The following is a 21,317-nucleotide window of genomic DNA, read 5'->3' as shown; positions in this document are numbered from 1 at the left end:
TTTGTGTATGTAAAAGACAAAACCTTTGGGTTTGATTACAAAAATGAAGGACAGACAAAAATTTAAATAAAACCTTAATTTTCTGCAATAAATATTTCATACTGCCAATACATGTGCAACATTTTGGTGTTCCTTATTACTATAAGAAAGCAATTTATGAAAAGTGCTGATGAAAAAAAAAATCAGCTTAACAAAAAAACCCAAGCCACCTCCAAATAAGAAGAACCGCACTTAAAAAATGTCCATAAGCTCACTGTAAGAGAGAACATTCTTAGTTTATTTATGTACCTAAGTATGAACACTTATTTTCCCTTATTTTATTCAGAGCTCTTTTACAACTAAGGCCCCAGTTCTACAATCAATAGAGTGTAGGCACAGAAATTCCACTCAATCTGCTGTTAGCAAGACTAGAAAGACCCATGAGCCATCCAAAGTCCAATAATGTCAGTGGGGAGTTTTTCTACTTCTTTTGATGCACTTAGAAAGGGCATGAAAGTCAATAGGCTGCACTCCTTATTCTGTCCGAAATTCCACCGAGGCAGTGCAGTATCAGTCTCCACGTAATTACATACATCTTCTTCCTGAAACTCAGGTCAGTCACATCAATCGTAATTTCATGAGAAAATGACCTTTGGAATCAAACTAGCTTTGTAAAACAGAAATAAAATACATACTATACATTGGTCATGGCAATTATTTACACTACTCTAAACAGATGCACTGTTTTGTTTTTAAATTTTTCTGTTCCTAGAGCTGGATTTGGCTATAAATGACTTAAGAAATGCCTGACAACACTCTTATGGTTCAGTACTGATTCTTCTGTTCTACATCAAAAGCAGTACGAAATAATAAGCTACTCAGGTTCACCTGAGGCAATGGACTTGGGTAGATACTTTGGAAATAGAGATGGATTTGTACCTATAATCAACTAAATGTTTGTCTCCATTTTTTAAAATATCAAAAATAATGGTGAATCACATTAACACATGGTGTCAAATTTAAAACAGACATAATAGGGAAACTTTTGACATGGGCTACTAAAAAATATAAAGAAAGCAAAATCCTAAATAAAACAAATCCTAAATAAACCAATTTTATTCCCAAGGATTTTTTCCCCTCTCATATTTGCTATCTGATAATAGTAGTAAATTAAATAAATAAATAGAAGATCATAATCCACAAACATTTCTATCAAGAATTTCAGATCAATTTTGACTCAATGATACAATCCAAAAAGATTGGAATATATTCATCATTTGCTAGATGGAGATTTGCAGCTCCAAAAATCACACTGCATCATCAGCACTGAGAATGTCAGTCTCTGTTTTCTGCTGAGGTTGGCTCTTCCTTTAATAAAACATTTAACTGTTTCTGTGCACATGACAGGAAAAGTTCCAAACTATGCAGATTTCTCTGACGGACAATTTCATCAAGCTGTTGAAATAAAAGAAAAAAATAAAGATCAATCAACTTTAAGAAAACTTGAAAACAAATATCAGGGTTTGTCAGCATAAATCCAACCATATTAAACAACAAAAATTCAACAACTAAAGAACCTAAGTAATTTCAATGTGTATAATTTAATAACAATTTTTCAATGAAGTATATATGATTTACTGAAAAGCATTTGAATTTTTTAAACATTAATTAATAAATAAAATGCACTGCAAAATTCCTTCCAGCTGAATATTCAAGTTCAGACATCAAACAAATATTATCACAACTGAGAGATGTTTTCAATCTGACTATCCTTTACTCAGCCCAAATTCAACTAAATACCCATATAACAATGACACAGGATGAGACTGAAAAGTAATGATACAAGGCTAATTTGGCATAAAAATGATGCCATATAAAGGGAAAGGAAGTAATGGAATTTTGAAGAAGTCAGCACTTCTGTCAGATTATTGTGCAGAAGTTCATATGCAATGGAAAATGGAAGGTTTTTAAAAACATGTATCCTGACTTACTTATTTCAGACTCACAGCTTTAATTACAGCTTTCAACAAAAACTGATCTGTTTATCAACCAGCAGTCCAGTTAATTGCTCTAACACTTGAATGCCCGTTTTGTTTTATAACAGATAGCCTTTTTAAAAACATACCAACATAGAATGCAAGGCAAGGATAGTGACAGTTTCGCACTTTGAAAATGCACTCAGGAAAAGGTTGCAACGCTATGATTTAATACACAAAGGGAAACATTTTTATGACCCTGTGCTTTTCTGCTCCTTAAGTTCCTCTAATTTATTCAAAACTGGGTAGTTAGAATATTTTGGCAATTTGTTTCAGCAGAGATGAATGTATCAAATCTAGTCACCAGCAGAAAAGACATGTATTTTCTAAAGACCACATAATCATAAAACTCTCTTTAAGTAATAGAAGCATAGAATCACAGGATGGTTTGGGTTGGAAGGAACTTTAAAAGATCATCCAGTTCTAACCCCCTGCCACAGGCAGGGGCACCTCCCACTGGACCAAGTTGCTCAGAGCTCCATCCCACCCGGCCAGCCTGTGTTTCCACTTCTGCAAATTTTCAGCTGTTCAAAATTTTGCATCTCTCTGCAAAAGCAGGCATTAAGGCTCCATACCCAGCCTTGCAGCAGCGTGTGGCAGCAGTGCCAATCGCGATCCAGGGAGGCCACCACCAGCAGCAGGGAAAACAAACAAGTCTCTGTTGGGAGCAGGGAGCAGACGCCCAAGAGCCTGAGCAAAGCCCAGAGAGCCCGGAGCCAAGAGCAGAGCAGACCCAGGGCTGTGGGGGTTTATCAGGTGTCCCATTAAGATCAGATCACAGCCTCCTCAGAACGGGAAGGCTCCACAGGCTCCATACACAGCCTGATGAGAACCTAGCCCACTGATTTACAACAGATTTTAAAGCAGAACTAGTTCAAATAAATGTCAGAAAAGTCTGTTCTTGATATATTCAAGTAACAGCTGCTACTGACAAGAAAATGGAAGAAACAGCATACTAATCTCTAAAGAAGCTGTATCTGGAAGAGTGTGGAACAATGGAACAAAAAAATCCCCACTCTGTTGTGTTGGTGCATTTTCTCTGATTTGAAAAGTATCTTGCCTCCTTTGTATCTTTTGCTTGGGAAGCTTGCAGATTTATTTTTTTTTGTGCTTGTTATCCATATTTCTTTGGGGAATGAATGGACAGATAGTATCACCTGTTGCATGTTAAGAAAGAACATGAGATACCTCTTTCTCTAATTAAAATAATTCTTACATTATGTCATCAAATTCCCTTGTTTCTGGTAGGTATATCACTTGGAGAAGCTCAGCATGAAACTGAATTTTAGTGCATGTTTATTGCATGTTATATCATTATACTCCTAGACAATTTTTTATTGAGCTTTGACCATGAGCTTTGGCTAAACTCTCCATTTTCTTTTCATGCAGCCCTTCCATGCAAATTCTGATTTAAAGGGACCAGAGTAGCTCAGCAGATGTATGTTCTGATATGCTGCTGTTCAATTTCTTTACCAAGGCTGAAATCTCAAATTGTATAGGATTAAATTTATTTCGCCAAGTACTAAAGTAAATGTTTAATGTGTGTAGTAATTGGCTGCAGCACAAACAAACCACAGTTTCTTCAGGCTTGGGCAAGATTTTAAAAGTCTCAAATGAATTAAGTACACATTTGAGAAGCCTTTGTTGAACTCAAGTGGTTAGTTAGTAGTCTCCATATGTGCATAAGAGAAGTTTATTGCTTGTTAAACATTTATGTAAATGCAATAACATAAAACTTGAGAGTTCAGTTTCCCCTTGTTTGTTCTGTATGTGAATATACATTGCCTTGAGCAGGGCATTCTAAAAATCTTCAATGCTACAGAAAATGACAAAACAATCCAGAAAGACTTGAGATCTTTTCATAACACAGAAAGAGAAGCAATGATGCTGTCTTTGAAAATGGTACATTTGAATGTGTTCAGAAGGAGAACATGTTTGTTAATGGGAAAATTGGCTTGGCTGGGAAATAGAAATAAATGAAGCTTTGTTATATTATATATTGTTTAATGAACTGTTAGCAATGGATACAGTTTTCTTGAAGAGTGCCTCCACATTGCTGTGCTCCTGTGCTCATTATGCTATGTTTGCATAATATACCACAAAATGGAAAAATTTATAAGATATTTTAAATCTCACTTTTCCAAACAGTCTCTTCCCTATATTTTTAGGTCCTGTTAAATTAATTGAAAGACCTCATGCTTTAAACAAACATATATGGACATCTGGCAAATTCAAATGTGACTTTTATGCAAATGTAATTGTTATTAATAACATATTTTGGCTGGAGCATTCACACAACTAAACCAACCCAATTGTTCTGATTCTATAGATGCTGAAAGATGCATCATGTTGGTTCAGATCTGTCAAGAAAGGGCATTTTCTGACACCATACTGACACTGTTGTCATTGCTAGTTAATATTTCCCTTTCACTCTATGAAATCTATTAGTTCAAAGTTCCCAAATTCTTTAGACTATGTCCAGTTGGTGGAACTTTATTTTGCTCAAAGTTTTAATGTTCCAGACCTTCATAATTTTAAATTACCCAACAGTATCTTTTAACTCTGTACAGATTTTTTTTTTTTTCCTTAAGAACCAGGGATTGTCTCTCTTGGCGCTTGTATGGATCCTGCTGAGAAACTGGATATATGAGATTTGTAAAGAAACACTTCTTGAATTCCACTCCTTAAATTCCCACTACCCTTCAGACATTTCATTTACCAAAAATGACCAGTCTTGCAGGACCGTCTAACACCTTCAGTGCTGTTTGTTCCTCTCTCTTTAAAGCCTCAGTGCAATTCTCAGCTCTAAGTACATTTCCACACTGTTTCTGGCCAAAAATGCCTGGATGAGACACCCTCAGCTGTGGGGTTTTGCCTCAGTAGTATCCGTAGGCCACCCAGGATGATGTGCCCTGGGGCCATGCAAAGCATGACCTGAAGGCACAAGCCCCAGAACTCCTGAGTGGATGCCAGAACTGGATTTGGGAAAAAAAAAAAAAAAAAAAAAAAAAGACAACACTGTATTACCACCACGAGAATGCTTCTACCCCAGCCTTCTCTATTTGACTTTATGTCAACCCATCACTTTAAGTTTCCCTGCATCACTTCAGCCACCCACAGCTCAAACCAAAGTTAACCACCATTCTACATTTTCCTAGATTTATCACATCTTTCAAATTTCCTGTGAAATGGGAAGTCTACATGAGTGATGTCTAAAGTAGAAATTAGCTTCTTACACGATCAACTGGGCATGCACATCCTTCATACCTTCCCCTTGTGATATCTACTTGCCAATAGGTTTGTTTTCATGTCATTCATACTTATCTTCCTCTATTAAATACTCACCAACTTTTTAAAATACTTCAAATTACTAGAGGAGAAACCCAGTCAGAACTCTATAAATAAATTGCTGTATGTCAGAATTATACTCTCCCATTCTAGTAACTAATAAAATGGCACATGAAAAAATATAATTTTAGGTTAAACACTGAAATTTATGAGATGAAATCCTGATCTCACCACAGTAAAGGTATATTTTCTCATTAATCTCACTGTGGCCTGAAGTTCACACAGAAAAGTGAAGAAAATAAAATTAATGTTAAATATGGCTCTTCAGTTTTCCAGTCAGTATGACTGTTTAAAAGTCTATTTTTCAAATTTATCTCTCAGATAACACAACTTCCCAATGTATTTGCAGCTGTAGGAATAGTAGCTAAATTTATTCAAACACATATTGAAAAATGTACCTCTACTTCAAATGATAATTAGAAGATTAATGTATTCAGTAGCTGTTCAGCTCACTACACTGGGTCTGTGATACTGACATGAGTAAAAACGGCAATCTTCTTTTTATCATGAAATTGAATAAATACAATGACCAGAGATTTAAAAACAGCAAAGATGTTGAGGAAGAAAGCTTTTAATTGTACTCTTATTACTGGTGTTTTTGTAGTTAATCACACATAAAATAAATAAAAAATAATGCCATTATATTGTAATGAAGTAGAGCAATTTCCCTGAGATCATAAAATCAAAAATAAGGTTTTGAGTCTTGTTATTTTTCCAGGGAAAATGCAAAGAAGTTCAAAAAGAAAATATTCCAGCAGTGATATTCACACTTATGTTCATCCATACAGGAGGAAGGGGCAGAGGGGGAAGACTTAAAATTCTCAGTAGTATCTTTGTTACTCAGAGAAAATCATGTTCATGCAAAGACAGGAAAATTTCAAATGTGAAATGAATGTTTTGGAGAATTTAAAACACAGAGATGGATGTGTGAAGAGAATCTGATGGTGGATTTAAGGGACTGATAATGATTTCCATTTATCTAGTGTTTACAAGTAGCTGCTGGTTGCCTGTTAAATAGGATTACTCACCAAGGCATTTCTTTGAAGTTAAGTATTGATTAGCCACAGGTAATTATTCATAGAGATCAGTCTGGCATAATTTCATATTTTCCAAAGGACTTGCAGTATAAGCATTCTTATATATTTCCTGTCCCCTCTCTGATGAATGTTCAATAGAAAGGAGATATTTTGACACTGGAGGTAAAACAATTGAAGATTTGTTTTGATAATTGGTAAAGTAGTTTACCCTAGTTAATTTAGTCTTAATTTCTCTATGTATTTTTATTCCTGATAAATATACTAAAGCTTTGTCTGTTTGCTCTTTGCAAACAAACTGATTTCAATTTGCTATTAGTCTGTATGGTTTTGTATTATATAAATTTACTAACTAAAAAAAAAATTCTATTAAAGAAAGAAAACACAAATTAAAGAATGATGACAGGCATACTTCAGACAACATTTTTTTATAATTTAGTTAAACATCTTTTCGGAAGAAAATGAATATAAGACTAAACTAACAATTCCTATTTTTACTTGAAAATACTCTGGAATTATTTTGCCTTTTCTTCTATAGTTCTGACTGTTCACTGTTTCATCAACACTTAGATGGATGTGTCCATGGAGAGCAGAAGACCAGTCAAAAGTGCTGGTGATAACAGACTGCTTTTCTAAATACTTCTATATTTACTTATTAAGGACTAGAGAAACAAATTTTAGTCCCTTTGAAATCAGTGGAATTGGGAATATACATTACTTAAGTGTAAGGCAGAAATTGTAGTGATGCTTGATTTGTTCATGTATATAAATAATGCACTAAAAAATTCTGTCAGTGGCACTCCCTCCTCTGTGCAGGACTTGCTTGACAACAACAACATGTTAAAAATATGCTGAGTTGCTCCTAGAGCAGGGAATCCAGATGTAACACAACTTCTGGCTTAGAGTCAACCATTGATGTTGCAACTGAATTTGCCTTTAGGTATTTCTGTTTATCCTAATTACCTGTACATCTGTACCTAACAATAATTACCTAACAATAGGTAATTATTTAAAAATAATTTTGGCATCAGTCTGAGCTATAAATTACAATTATGGTCTTTCTGAAGAATGGTCTGAACTTCAATTCTAAGTGAATAAATGGTTGCATTTTAAATCCGTGATACTTTCTAAATATTTTTAGAGACAAATTATTTTTGAAAAGCAATGGCTTTTCATGTATGAGCAAAACCTTAACTTTTGCAGGCTCCTGCTGGCCCAATTGATGGTGAAATGCACTATTGCACCTCAGTGCTAAGATTCCTCTGTACTGGATATTGGCCAACAAATGCAATCCAACAGACCCTTGCAGTGTAATTAAACACTCATCGGTGTCTTTTCACTGCTTGATTAGTCAATGCTCCTCTTTGAGGAAAATTCAAAGACAAGGGCTTTGCTTTGTACAATTTCTATGATATATAGACAGGTTTTGTTTGGGTTTCCTTGCCCCCCCCTGCCCCCCCCGCCCTTTCCCCAACTAACTCATCCAGTGAATCAGCCTGAGACAATCCTGAAAGGTTCTGTAGCTGCAGAAACTTAGCCACATGCTAATCTTTTCTAGTAAAACTGGGTTCAGAAGTCTTTCTCACTGCACTAACACTGAGAAATGAACTTCTCTCCACAGATCCAACAGAAGGCTTTTCAAAAAAAACCTACCACATTAAATAGACCATATAGAAAAATTATTACCTTGAGGAACATGCAAATCTGAGAGTTGGATGATGAAACAATGAACTACTTCCCCTCATTTCTATAGTGGATGAGAAGGAAAACAGATCCAAAAGGTACATATGTGCAGCAGAGCTTATTTCAGAGTTAATCCCAGGACAGGACATTTTTGTCTGTCCACCTGTGAATTTCTATTATTGACCACACTTACTAAGTATATAAAAACAAGGTTCTTCATGCCTGTAATTTATACAGTATCTCCTACACATTAGAAAGTCATCAGTGTTCAAGACAACCTCTAGGAAAGAGTGATGTTTAATAAATTATATTGCCATGTGAAAATGTTTGGGTTTTATTCCCCTTTAAATAAATAATGCTGCAACTTCTAAACCTTAAAGATTTTATGCTTGGAATTTGATCATTAAAATAATACCATATGTTGGACACATCTTTAAAACAGATTTGCCTAGTTTGCTGAAGGTAGTGCGAAAACAGGCTGTCAAACTGCTCAGACTCTCCACTGTCTGCCAGCTGGACCCAGAAAAGTGAGAAAATACTAGCTTTTCTTCATACAAATGCAAGAAAGAAATTTGCTTTCAATCAAGGAAATCAGATTGTGTGCAAAAAGAACTAAAAACCATTGCAGTATCTGCTCAGACTACTGTAAAAGGTGAACAATAGACATTTTCTAAGCGCACAAAAATAATAATGAATATTTATGTGTATTATCACATGAGAAATCTCTTCAGTGACCTACCTGCTTAATAGGTTACTAACATGGGGTTTCTTCTTTTCTAAAAATTATTTATAGACTATCGCCATACACTAAAAAAAAGAGTTACCATACTTGCTACTATAATTGCTGATTGGTTCAGCAATCTGATTGTTGTGGTTTTAAGTCACAGATTCAAGATCCTTAAAACATACAGAAACACATGCAAACTGTGTCTTCAAAATCTCTGACTGACAGATAGTTAATATTTGGCCCTGGAAAATGCCTACACATCTTCTGAAACACAATGGATTACAGTCTCCACAAGGCAGGCACAAGCAGAAGACTAAAGACAATGTGACCAAATTCACCAGATCACTTCCTCTGATATGAAAAAAGAGAACTTGAACTTTACAACAGCACCTAAATAAAGGATTTATAAGTGACTATCCCAGATTGCAAGGTAATGGGTGTATTCTTTTCCCATCTGCAAGAGGTATGGCAGTTATCTTCTGTTAATCAGGCAGCTTTCTTTATCTCTTCCACAAACCAATCCTCCCTCCCTAGAGGAGACATCTGCTGTTAAAGGGCCAGTGAGTGTCCCTGCACAGCTGATAAAAATTACATCAGACCATTGTGAGATGATCTGCCCAGGGGGAGGAGCCAAGCATTCCTAACTGGATATAATCTGAGATTCTGGGACACCAGGACAGCCTTTTCCACTGGATTCCCAGAGGAAGACCAGGCCCATCTACACCACCACAGGATCTTCAGAAGAAACCTCCACCCTTCTACAGGATCACTGCTCCAAGAGAACCACAGCTGGCACCGCAGGAGTGCTGCAGCCACCATTTCAATTGCACTGCTGCCAACACCCTGACCCACAGGGTGTCAGATTGTATCCTGACTCTGTCAGGTTTTTTTTATTACTGCATTGTTTATTTTATTTTTATTTTCTTCCCTAATAAAGAACTGTTATTCCTGCTCCCATATCTTTGAGAGCTCCCCTTAATTTCAAAATTATAACAAGCAGGAGGGAGGTGGTTTACATTTCCCATTTCAGGGGAGGCTCCTGCTTTCCTTAGCAGACACCTGTCTTTCCAAACCAAGACAGTGACTCAGACTGGTTTCTATCCAGGCTTGTCAGAGCCTGAATGCTCATCGAGCGTAGAAGTCTTTAACAGCTGTCCTGGTTCAGGGCAAATTTGGGGAAAGAACCCCAAAAGGGTTCCTTCAGGAAAGCAGATTCAATTGGCCCCTCCCCCCAACCAGTTCGGGAAAGATACCTCTTTGGAGAAAAAGTGGAAAAAACCTGTTTATTAAACAAGCAAACTTAAACAATATTAAACAATAAAACTTCTTGCCACTCCAAGAGAGAGACAAACTCAGAGAGATCCCCCGGGTTGCAGCTGGGCTCACTCAGTCTCTGATCAGTCCCTCCGGCGCTGGAAATGCCACGGCCCTGGCCCAGCCCGCTGGGCCACTGGTGCTGCTGCTGCTGGTCTCTCCTGGTGTTCAGTCCAGAGAAAGGGAAAAAAACACAGTCCAGGGAACTTCTTTACCTCAGCTAGCTAAAACTAACTAGGAAAAAAAACAAAAAAACAAAGGACAGCTCTGTCTCGTTGTCCGTCCACAGACAACTCAGTCCAGGAGCAGGAATGTGGAGGAGGGAGTGCAGTTCTTGAAAACAAACTCCGTGCTTCTTCCCCTCATTTCCCTTCACTCCTGGAACAAGTCTTAAATGTGTAGAACTTATTATTCAACATAAACAGGGCAGACGACTGGGGATAAAAGCATCATACAGTCAACCTAGGACAACAGTTTTCTCCTAATCTCCAACTGCGTTAAGTAATCAAATCAGTCTTGGACACTATCACATCCTGATTTAATACAGCTACATATGACTTGGTAGAGATTACACAGGGCTTCTGTGGAGCTTCATAAGCCCAAATTGCCAGCTTTCCAGGAAAATGCCTGAACGCTATCAGACTATGTTTCCTGAAAAGCCCTGAGTGCGGGGCTGGGTGATAAATCTGGTATCAAAGATCTGTTCCATTCGTCAGTATGCAAATATGTTCCAAATTAGTCCACAGTAACCATGCTTGGTTTAAAGCAGCAACAATCTTCCTACACATAAAAATTTTTATTGTTATTCAGCCAAAGAAAAAAAATGCTATCTGATGGGCTCATGTTGAGTCATGCTCACAGAATTGCTTTACAGTACCCAGATGATACCTACAGAACTGGATTAATTAAGCCTAACTGAAAAACAAACAGCAAATACAGGCATTAATCAGAACAATATTTTTTGTTATTGTGAATATGCTTTGCATTATCTGTGAATAAATATGTAAAAAAATCATTGCATCATAAGTGTTTGCAGTGTATACAAATTGGAAAAAAAATACCCTAATAATGTGCACGACAAATAATGTGAAACCACAGTTGTATAACTGCTAACTCCATTGCCATGGGTGCTTTCTAAACATCTATATCTAATGTGATCTTCATGAACAGAAGGCTCAGCATAATGAGCACAATTTCCTTGCTTCTAAGAAGCGTAACAGGTAGTTGATAACCCACATGACAGAGAATTACTGCTTTAGGATGGGAGGTGAAGAAAATGTGTTATATGGGAAGCTGAAGCTACAAATAACATGAGTCAGACTGTAATTAATTTACCTAGGTATCAAGGAGACTGCAGTTGCACCATGATTATCTGAAGGTTCCTGTGAAACTTCGACACTATCTGCCACAACCTCTAAAGCAAAGTGTCCCCTAACAACACTGTTTGGTAAATAGAAGCAGCAGGAGAAAAATCCCACCTCTTGCTTTTGAGGAACACTTGATTTAACAGCCAGGTTTTCATTTTAATGAAACTTTAAGATATGACAGGATGAAACAGGACATTCTAGAAGTCATGGGCAAAGGTGATATCACATGAAATACAGGTATCTTTCTAAAATTACCAGTGTAGGTTACAGTTGATGGATTCACATGAAGAAATTAATGAGGAAAAACAGCCTGCAACAAATCTGTGATAAATTTAGCATTAAATCTGTGGCAATATACATGCATTAGGATAAGTAATTATACATCAAGGTTCAGGAAATACAAAATTAATGTCCTGCTATTCAGACAGAAATTTTTGAGCCCACAATTACTACTGGACTTCTTCAGTACTGAGAAAATTGAATACAATGTTTTTTTCTGACAGCAACATTTTACTGGAAAACTCAGTTTGGAGTTTGAAGGCAAGCTACTGCAGCAAAATTCAGGGCAGCTGCTGGCAAAATAGTTCATAAAGCTGCAGCTGCAACAATATCATCAAAGGCAAGACCTCTTTGTTTCAAAACACACACAGATTGAGTACCCACGGCTCTCAGCATGTCATCACTTACAACACCACAGGCAGGAAGATTCTAAAGGAGGAGGGAGAAATAACCACCAGGACACAATAATCTGCAGGCATTCTGCTCCACACTACTCCAAATCCTTCCTGCAACTGCGAGCCAGTGGAGACTCCTCAACAGCAGGGATAGAGTGTATTCCCCGAAGCAGTTTCCTTTGGGTACCTGCCTGGCTATTCTGCTGCTTTTCCAGCTGCAAATTTGTGTCAAGGCTTTCCTGAAAAATGACACCCAGAACATACAATTGTTGTAGTTGAGATGGTCACAATACAAAGCAACACGCCATTTTCAGTAGGCTTCAAACCCCATTTTATTATAGCATGCATGCTTTTTATGCATTCCTACAAACCTCCTAAGTTTACAGTTTACTCATTGGTCAAGAAAGACAAAGTGCTCATTGGAATAGGCAGCTGCAGGTCTCTCTTATTTATCCTTCTTTCTTTCTTGGTTTCTATGTCAATGACCTTGGTAGAAAATTCTTTCAGGGGTAAATATCAAACTTCTCTCTGGCTCCCAGAAGTTTCTGTAAAACCTCTTCCACATACAACCACAAAGTAAACAGGAGTTTCTTACATCAGCAATACTTCGTTTCACATTACTAAAAAAAAAAAATCAAATCAGAAGAAACTGTTGCTTAGCTGGGTGGGGTGGAGGGAAAGGGCAAGGGAGGGAGAAATATACTTGACCAAATTATATGAGTCAGTAGCCTTCAGCCAAAGCAGAAAAATAACATATATACTTATTAACTATAAGTCATTGAAACATCTTGCTGAATTTCTAACACACAGGTAAATATTTGAATGCAAAAAGTAAACAGGAAACCACATACCTTTGCTTCATCTATCTAATCTTGCTATAGGTAAGAAAATTTATTTCTTTACACATTTCTCTAGCTTCATAGACAACTTGATAAAGTCTCAAATTTTGATCCCACTGGCTTTGCTGCAGGAATCCAATTGCAGGAAATAATTACAGGAAAGATTAATCAAAACACATATGGTACGGCCAACTTTCCCATTTACTTCTTAAAAATCAGAGTACAGTAGAAGGATAAAAACAGCAAAAGACATGCCTGGAAAAAAAGAGCAAAGAAACTGCAGATTTGGATAAAAATACTCCAAATTTTCTTGCATATAACCAACTACAAAAAGTCTCAAATAATTCCCCAGCTAAAAGATTAAGCAGATAAAACTATTAAGGTTCAAGTATCTCCACATAAAAGGACTTGGGTGTAAATGAGAAGCAGCACAAAAACCCCAAAACCCCTGAACTACGAATATTCTTCAGCTGTAGGAAAACACAGCTCAGAATAGAATAAACCATCCTTATACACAATGTTATCTATTCATTTTACTTGTGCAGCGAACAAGAGAAAAAAATAATATGCCCTCAAAACTCTACAGCCAAGACAATATGCCAAGTAATATGACTTTGTGGGGGTTCTGCAGGGCCACTAGACTTACCTTATCCTGGTACATGGACAGAGAAAATCTACAGAGCATCTCATTAAAATGACTGCAATTTCTGGATCTTTGCAACACAAACACAGAGACCACAATACTGCCCCTGAATGGCATGGAAACAATGGAGAAAAGGGGTTTCTGTGTTCTGTCTTTGTCTCTTTGGGCCTCAATTCCAGTGTAATTAAAATGGTATCACAAAAAACTAGGGATGGAAGAGACAGTGACCCAACTTCTGATCTCTGCACTGGGAACTCATAATAAAATCAGAGCAGAACAATTGCCTCTTCTCTTTTGCAGTGTGACAGCCTTGCAGGTGCATGCCAAAATGCCTTTGCTGAGCAAAGGCATCATTAACTTTCTAAGACTCTTTAGGATCCCCTTGGTGCTAAAAGAATGGTACAGCAGGGACTTGCAAAAAGCCAAGAAGTTGACCTATGACTAAGAAAATAAAACTGCAGATGATATTCTTAGCTTTAATTAATCCAAGTGATCATATTGAACTGATTAAATTTTCCCTCTAGTACAAAGCAATGTGGATTACACCAAGTTAAAGATCAAATTTATAACTGCTGTTATGTTACAAAAATACCTAGTTGTACTTTCTCATAAATTCTGAATCAAGAAATGACAGTGAAATACAAATACCGCTACAAGCATATAAATGAATTTGAAAGACAAAGACAGCAAATAATTAAGGTTTTATCTTAAGAGGAATGACAAAAAAAAAAAAAAAATCCCTGAAGTCCTCCTCCTCAAAACACTCACTTAGTCTAATAGAATATTAAATGTTTAAGCTTCAAAATTCAGCTGACCTAGCTTTCTCATTAGGATGGCAAGATAAGGGTATTCATGTTGATTTGGATGCATAGATTTTTCTGGGGTTTGTTGTTCTTGTTCTTTTTTTTTTCCTTAAATTACCTACTTTTGGTTAATCAAAAGGTCTCTTGAAAATGTCCAGGGACAAGAGTCACAAGTTGGACTAAAAATGGTTAATCCCACACACCTAATCAAGAATTTTGAATTTTTTTTCTCTACTCAATAGCAAAAGGTATTTTGAGAAAGTCATACAGAACACAAAATAACCAGTCTTCAAACAGATGATCTGGTTACAATTCTCACATTTCCAGAATCACATCATGAAATTCTAATACTGAGGGATGAATCAGAAGTAACACAGGAGAGCCTCACTTGCAGGGGGCCAGAGGTGTGTAAGGATGCCTCGCTTCCTCCTGTCACAGCCAGCCTTCCTAATGAACAACAGAGACATTTGGGAGCCTCCTCTGCCTTCTTATCAAATACCTGCAGAATAGAGGGACCGTGGATGGCAGATCTCGCCTTTCCCTGGACCTTAGGTGTTGCCTAATCACCTGATGATGAGAAAACCACACTGCTGTCCACTGATAGATATATCTAGATCTGGGTGACATTAGTACAGTGCACACTGCAAGTCTTTATTCCTGAGAATACTCTGTATCCACAGAGACAGCTGAATAATTATGTGTTTGTAGAGGAAATCCAAAGTTACTCTTACAGTAATTAAGATGATATACATTGGATCAAAAACACAATACATCTCAATCACAAGAGTAGCTTTGAAATAGTGGAGTATGCAGTCACCTCACTGCTGAACATTATAATTCATCCTGTTATTTTTTTCACTTTTTGGCTTTGATAGCACAATATTTTCTCAGTAATAATAACACTTGATTTCAGTTTCAGCTGGAATCTCAACTGACTAAAGTGTACAGGCATAATTTCACTGTTTGTAGATTTATACACTGTGGCACAAAAGGATATATGAAACAGTTTTAACTTCAGAAAAGAATTTCAAACTCTGGCAATTTTACACTGAAGTAATTGCAGAAAACCCTACAACAGGCTATGTATGTAGTTTCAACTAGCTTTCATCAGCATAAATGATCATTCAAAGAGTTTGGAAATTATAATTTTGGTTATTTAACAATTTTCTTTGTATTTCAATGAAGCTAAGTGGCAGGGAATTGTATTTCCCCCCCTTTTCCAATTGTTAAAGACAGAGCACTATAATTTCCAGGAAAATAAAAAAAAATCTTGAATGCATGATGTTTTGATATTTAAAAGTGGCAGAAAAATGCCAAAATGTCCTCTGAAGAAAAATGCCTGATAGAATCAATCAATAGAAACACTGCATTCCTCCACAGGAGACTATAATTTCCTTTTAATATTTGGAAACAATAATTTCAAAGCGTATAGAGACCTAAAAGTTTGGGAAGAAATGTCAGGATCACTTTTGTATCCCCTGCAGATACATCACACTGCTTCAGGATCCTTAGCCACAGAGGAGAAAAGGAGAGCCAGGTGCACCAAAGTCATCTTACACTACAACTTCCCATAAATCCCTGGCTTAATCCTTTGGATTTGTACTGCTCTTTGAGTGGGGAAAAGGGGCAGTGTGAAAATGTTCCTAAAGCATCAATGTAAATGTTTCTTTAATCCTATTAAATCCACAAAACAGGCCCAGCTGAAGGAGCAGAAACTGAGCTAAGGAACTCTCAATGACACCATCACAAGAGTCTCTCTTGGCACTGACCTGTTGGTCACAAGTTCACCCTGGGCGTGGCACAGATGTCCTGACATCAGGTGGATTCAGGACATCACCAATGGGTCCCCTAGGATGCACTGGATGGTGGTGTGCTCTGCAGTAACACCAAGTTTTGCACTGGTAACCTGCAGCAGCTGGGTTATTAAAATAGCTGATGCAGAAACAGAAGACAGGATTAAATATTTTTCAATGCCACTTTGTTGCATCACACAGAACTTTATGTTCCCCAAACATGACACTGAATTCAGCCAAAAATGATAAAACTTCATTGCTTTTCTTTAGAAGTCCGAAAAAGCGGGAAAAGTTGAAAGAAAAATACTCAAGGTGACACCACACTTTAAAAACTGGGAAACTGGTCTGTTAAAATGTGTTGGTGGTAACATTTAGGGTTTGGACTCCCATTAATGGGGCCCCAGGGAAAATATAAACACTCTTTCTGAAATTAAATCTTTGAGTTTGCCCACCGCAGTCTTGTTTTCAGCTTCATCTACTGGCACGTCATCCTGCAATTGAGGCCTTGCATCAAATGCCAAGCCAAACATTCAGCAACAAAAATGGTAATGATACCCTATTTTGTTCTAAGGCACATTAAAATATAGTGAGTATTATTAAAAAAAAAAAAGGCGAAAAAATCATTTATTTGAGATTAATAACATAAAAGAAACTGACTTTCATAACCTCTCTCACTTGCACTTGTCTTCAAATAATAAACCTTCAGAGGAAAGCTGTGCCTGACTCTTGAAATCAAGCACACTTGCAAAACAGTAACACATATCAAAGTTCAGATAATAACTGCCTAAGGGCAACAAACTTTACCTACAAGAATTCAAAACTAAATTCCCTGGTTTTGATACATGATTTTGCAAGTGGCTTAACACGAATGGATCAATAAATTGAAGTCACTAATTAGTAATGTAAATTTCTCAGGTGGGATCCTTCCTATTCACAGGGATATGACATACCAATATCAGAACCCTGTTACTGGAACACCTACCAGCAACTCTTTAAGTTATCACTTGTGTTCCCACATTCTTTTCCTATACACTGTGTTCAAGGTGAGACTGTGTTGCTCCAGCTATTAGTTTTTCCCTGTCTCTCTCTCCCAAATCTCCAGCTTTCTGTAATCCCTCCATGTAGATGGATTTAGAGTAAGGGATGCAATGAAAGATACAGCCCCTGTTCCTGGTAAGGGATTGGGATCTCTTGCCTGAGAATGGAATAGTCAGCCCTGCCTACCCTAATCCCAGCTTCTGTGATGTCTCATGATGCATAGGAACTACCCCTTGTATGGGAAATACTGCAGTCTGGATCTACATGGGATGTATGGAGTTTCTAACATAAACACTGCTAAGACATCAATCCCTGATGTGAAACTGGGTTGAAAATTGGTCTCAGAGAGCAGACTGTACCCATGACTTAAACCAGGATTAACAATAATTTACCTGCCATGGGTAGGGAATTTGAAGAAGCTGCCAATTTACCAAGGAGACAGAGGAAAGAGTGCACCAGGAATTGGTACAGGGACTTGTTCCACTACTAATACACAATGTTAACTTGCATAATATAAGATACAACATAGTCTAGATTGCAAACCCAATAAATTGAGTAAATTCCAAGCTTTATCTTTAAAATCAGTCCCTCAATGTGAATAACAAAGTGAGACCAAGAAGGTGTCAATTCATGGCCTAATCAGCAGCGCTGTGTAGAAACCCTGCTTTGTTATTTGCAGACTGCATGGATTTCTTTAATCAGAGGGTGGTGAGACACTGGAGCAGGTTGTCCAGAGAATCTGTGGATGCTCCATGCCTGGAAGTGTTCAAGGCAGGTCTGGATGGTGCCCTGGGTCATCTAGTGGGAGGTGTCCCTGCCCATGGTGGGGAGTTGGAACCCAACATGACCTTCCAGGTCCCTCCCAAACCATTGTGATTCAGGTCTGAAAGCAGCAGATTTTTGTGTTTGTTGTACCTCCCCTGGAGTAAGGAATTAGAAAGAGGGCAGAGTGCTGGATCCTTATTCTTCTAAGCTAGATCCAAAAATGGTTGTGGCAGACACACTTTAACCATGCAAGCACATCAGTCTTCAATAGAATCACATCAGCACTCCTGCTGGAATCATAAAGTCAACCATAAATTAAAAAAAACTGAATATTAACTACACCAGTCTAGTTACTGAAGATAATGTGTACTACATGGGAACAGTTTTTTTCTGTTCAAGACATTTTTAGGTAATTTAGAAGCCTTTCAAAGCAATAGTTTCACATTCATATACAGTACTTTTCTGAAAGGCAGGTATAGGGGTTTCTTATTTCCACTCATTATCATGTCAGTTGTGTAACTATCTACTTTATTAGAAATAAAATAATTGAGCAAATTTACTTAAAAGAAAAAAAATACTGGCTGTGCACAGTTGAAAAAATTTAGGCAATATAAGAAAATCAAAAGCAGTAATTTCTAATCCAAATGAGATTAGCACCCAAAGAATCTGAGCTCTTGGGTTTAAAGCTACATTAGGATTTACATTTCAAGAGGAGATTTTGTGGAGTTGCAATGGTTACTGCCAGTAGATGTATCATAAAAGGAGCTACCATCATACATGGAAGCACAGAGAGGAAAGCAAAGGTGCAGTCAACAATAGAAGGTCAAGGATTTCTCATCCAAATAGAGATGTTACCCATATAATGAAAATCTAGAAAGCATACAATTCAATATCTTCAGGAAAGACAAAATATAGATAACCAGTAGTTGAACTCCATGTCAATTCTTAGTTCGACAGAAAGCCAAACTGTTTTTAAAATCTCTTTTTAATTTTAACAATTTGCTTTGATTGTAGTTAGGACAATAAACATGATGACTGGTGTATGGATAAGATGAAAATGGATCCAGCCTCCTGACACTTCCTCAGTGGCAGAAACACTAATTACGTATAGAGATTTTTCTACAAGGATAAAGTCACCTTTGAGAGTAGGAAATTAAAAATCAATACCAAGAAAAAAAAGGGGTTTTTTTTCTGTCTGATAAGAGGGGCCAATAAGCCATAGTTATTTCCAATTAAACTGATGTTTGAAGGTGTTTTCTGATAGTAATATTGTTTTCAAATCATTTTTTACAATCATAGCAAATTTCAGCCATCAGACAGACATCTTATTTCTATTCTGCTGTTCTGAACTTCCTCATTAGTTTGATCTAATTCTTACTACAAAAACGTTTACAAATTACAAGGTCTTTATATGATATTGATATATGATTATATGACCTATATAATAACTAAGGCATTTATGCCAATATTGCAAAGAGGTAAAAGGTTATTTCAACTCCAGCACTTGAAATGTAAAGGAAGAACTTTTAGTCAGGTTTGTTGAGAAAAACTTAAGAAAATTCACCATTTTCTGTGACGGTTCCAATGGATGAATAACAGAGTAACTATGAAGAGGTGCACATATCTTCTCATAAGGTCAGATTTCAGGAGTGAATTATAGACAATTCCTCAGACAATTTGAAAACTCAAATGAATTTGCAGCAGCCTCTTCTCAACAAGGTGGATAAATCTTATCAAGCTTGAGTTTCACGCATTCTTTTTCAGTCTTTACCTTAAATAACTAAATGTAAGACATTAGGTTTCATCATAAAATCTTCTCTTAAAATATGAAAGAATGAGGCAATTGCACATAAAATACTTCACATTTTAAGGAAAAAAATCTACATAGATAACAGGGGTTATAGCAATTGTAAAATATATCACCTTCCGCAATCCGTATCAGTAAAGGTGCTTTCACAATAGATTTCTATGGGCTTTGCTGCTAAACTACAAAATCAAACATAAAACCCCCAAGAAGTTCTGAAAGTGCATTCACGATAAATCAGATCTGTGTGAATATATTTATTTATGAAACATAGCACATGCCACTTAAAAATCCCTGCAATGGGATTTTGTGCCATAACCAGCCCCAAAAGTCAATGTATATCTTAGAAACCTACTCAAAAGGTGGAAGCAAAGGTCTACTTGTTTCCTTCAGACACAATAAGCATACAAAATACACTCTAATACAGTATACTATTAGAAATACCCCTGAAAAACAAGGATAACCATGGAGGAAAATAGCAGTTTTAATTTGATTTACTGTCAGATAATGTCAGATATGTCCTGCTGTCTTGGATATAACTTGATCACTATTTTTCTTCCCTTAAGAAGCATTGTAACTACATTGCATCTGTGCACAGAATGAAATACGCAATTCCCCTTTCAAGTAGTAAATACTTGTTGCACTGCAGAATAATCCCACTGAAAGTGGGAAAAGGTATGACTTGCTCTTGCCTGGAATAAGCTGACATTCTATAAAGGTGTTTTATAAGGGTAAAATAGCATTTTCCATATATTCCAAGTCATTTTCAGAAAAGAGCAAAAATAATTCTAGTTCTACTGGTTATGTGGCAAAGAGCCAAGCAAAGAGCCAAGCTGCCTGTTGTAGCACATCCCACACATCCCTGGGATGAGCCTGGAATTCTGTTTTCCAAAAGCAACTGTATTATTTACCAAACTAAAGGGGTAATTCCTCTATGCAAAAGCAGGAGAAACTTCTTGGCCTTTTTTTTTTTTTTTTTTTTTTTTTTGCTTTCCTGTGAGACAGACATGGCTTATAGCAGCTTGCCAGTGATTCTTAAATATAAATGCTGGGGTTGAAATAGGTCCTTTTTTCTGTAATATCAGAAAAAATTATCTAATATGAAACCCTCAAAAGTATCTCTTGGGCTATTCTCAATTCTGCAGTATTTTGGTAAACATTAGTCAGAGAAATGTTTAGTTCTGTTTTCTTTTAAAGGTTATGAGGCACAGCTGCACAAATCATATGGGAACACACAGTAGTACAGGGAGTTTTGTTATAATGGTGACATCTCTGCTCTCAAGACTCTGACCCTTAAATCAGGATGGGAGTGCATTTATGGCAAGTGTCTGATGGCCAGGGAAACGGGCTGCATTAAAAACAAATCTGTCATTCCAGTGATTACTCAAGCCCTAACACATAGCTTTTTTCCTGACAGGCCAAAATATGTCCTCTAAAGCCAACAAAAACCGTGTACAATTAGCAGACAAA

The 21,317-nt window shown here is 36.9% G+C and overlaps 1 protein-coding gene across 10 annotated transcripts in view; it reads right to left on the bottom strand.

The window, feature by feature from the left end:
* Positions 1-254: 254 nt before the first annotated feature.
* CCDC91 (coiled-coil domain containing 91) overlaps positions 255-21,317 on the bottom strand; it is a 114,906-nt gene continuing 93,843 nt past the window's right edge. For 7 of the 10 annotated variants that reach the window (XM_021535088.4, XM_021535090.4, XM_021535087.4 and 4 more), the window contains one exon: positions 255-1,434. In XM_021535088.4, coding sequence (XP_021390763.3) covers positions 1,315-1,434 — 120 coding nt within the window. In that variant the 3' untranslated portion in view covers positions 255-1,314. Of the gene's footprint in view, positions 1,435-10,063; positions 12,783-13,013; positions 13,257-21,317 lie in introns of those variants that run through there. The other 3 variants (XR_013339998.2, XR_014951911.1, XM_085568721.1) reach the window with 3 other exon arrangements.

Source organism: Lonchura striata, chromosome 1A, assembly GCF_050655825.1.
Source record: "Lonchura striata isolate lonStrDom1 chromosome 1A, ASM5065582v1, whole genome shotgun sequence".
Lineage (NCBI taxonomy): Eukaryota > Metazoa > Chordata > Aves > Passeriformes > Estrildidae > Lonchura > Lonchura striata.
Note: the sequence above shows the minus strand (reverse complement) of the source record. Positions and strands in the feature narration are given on the sequence as shown.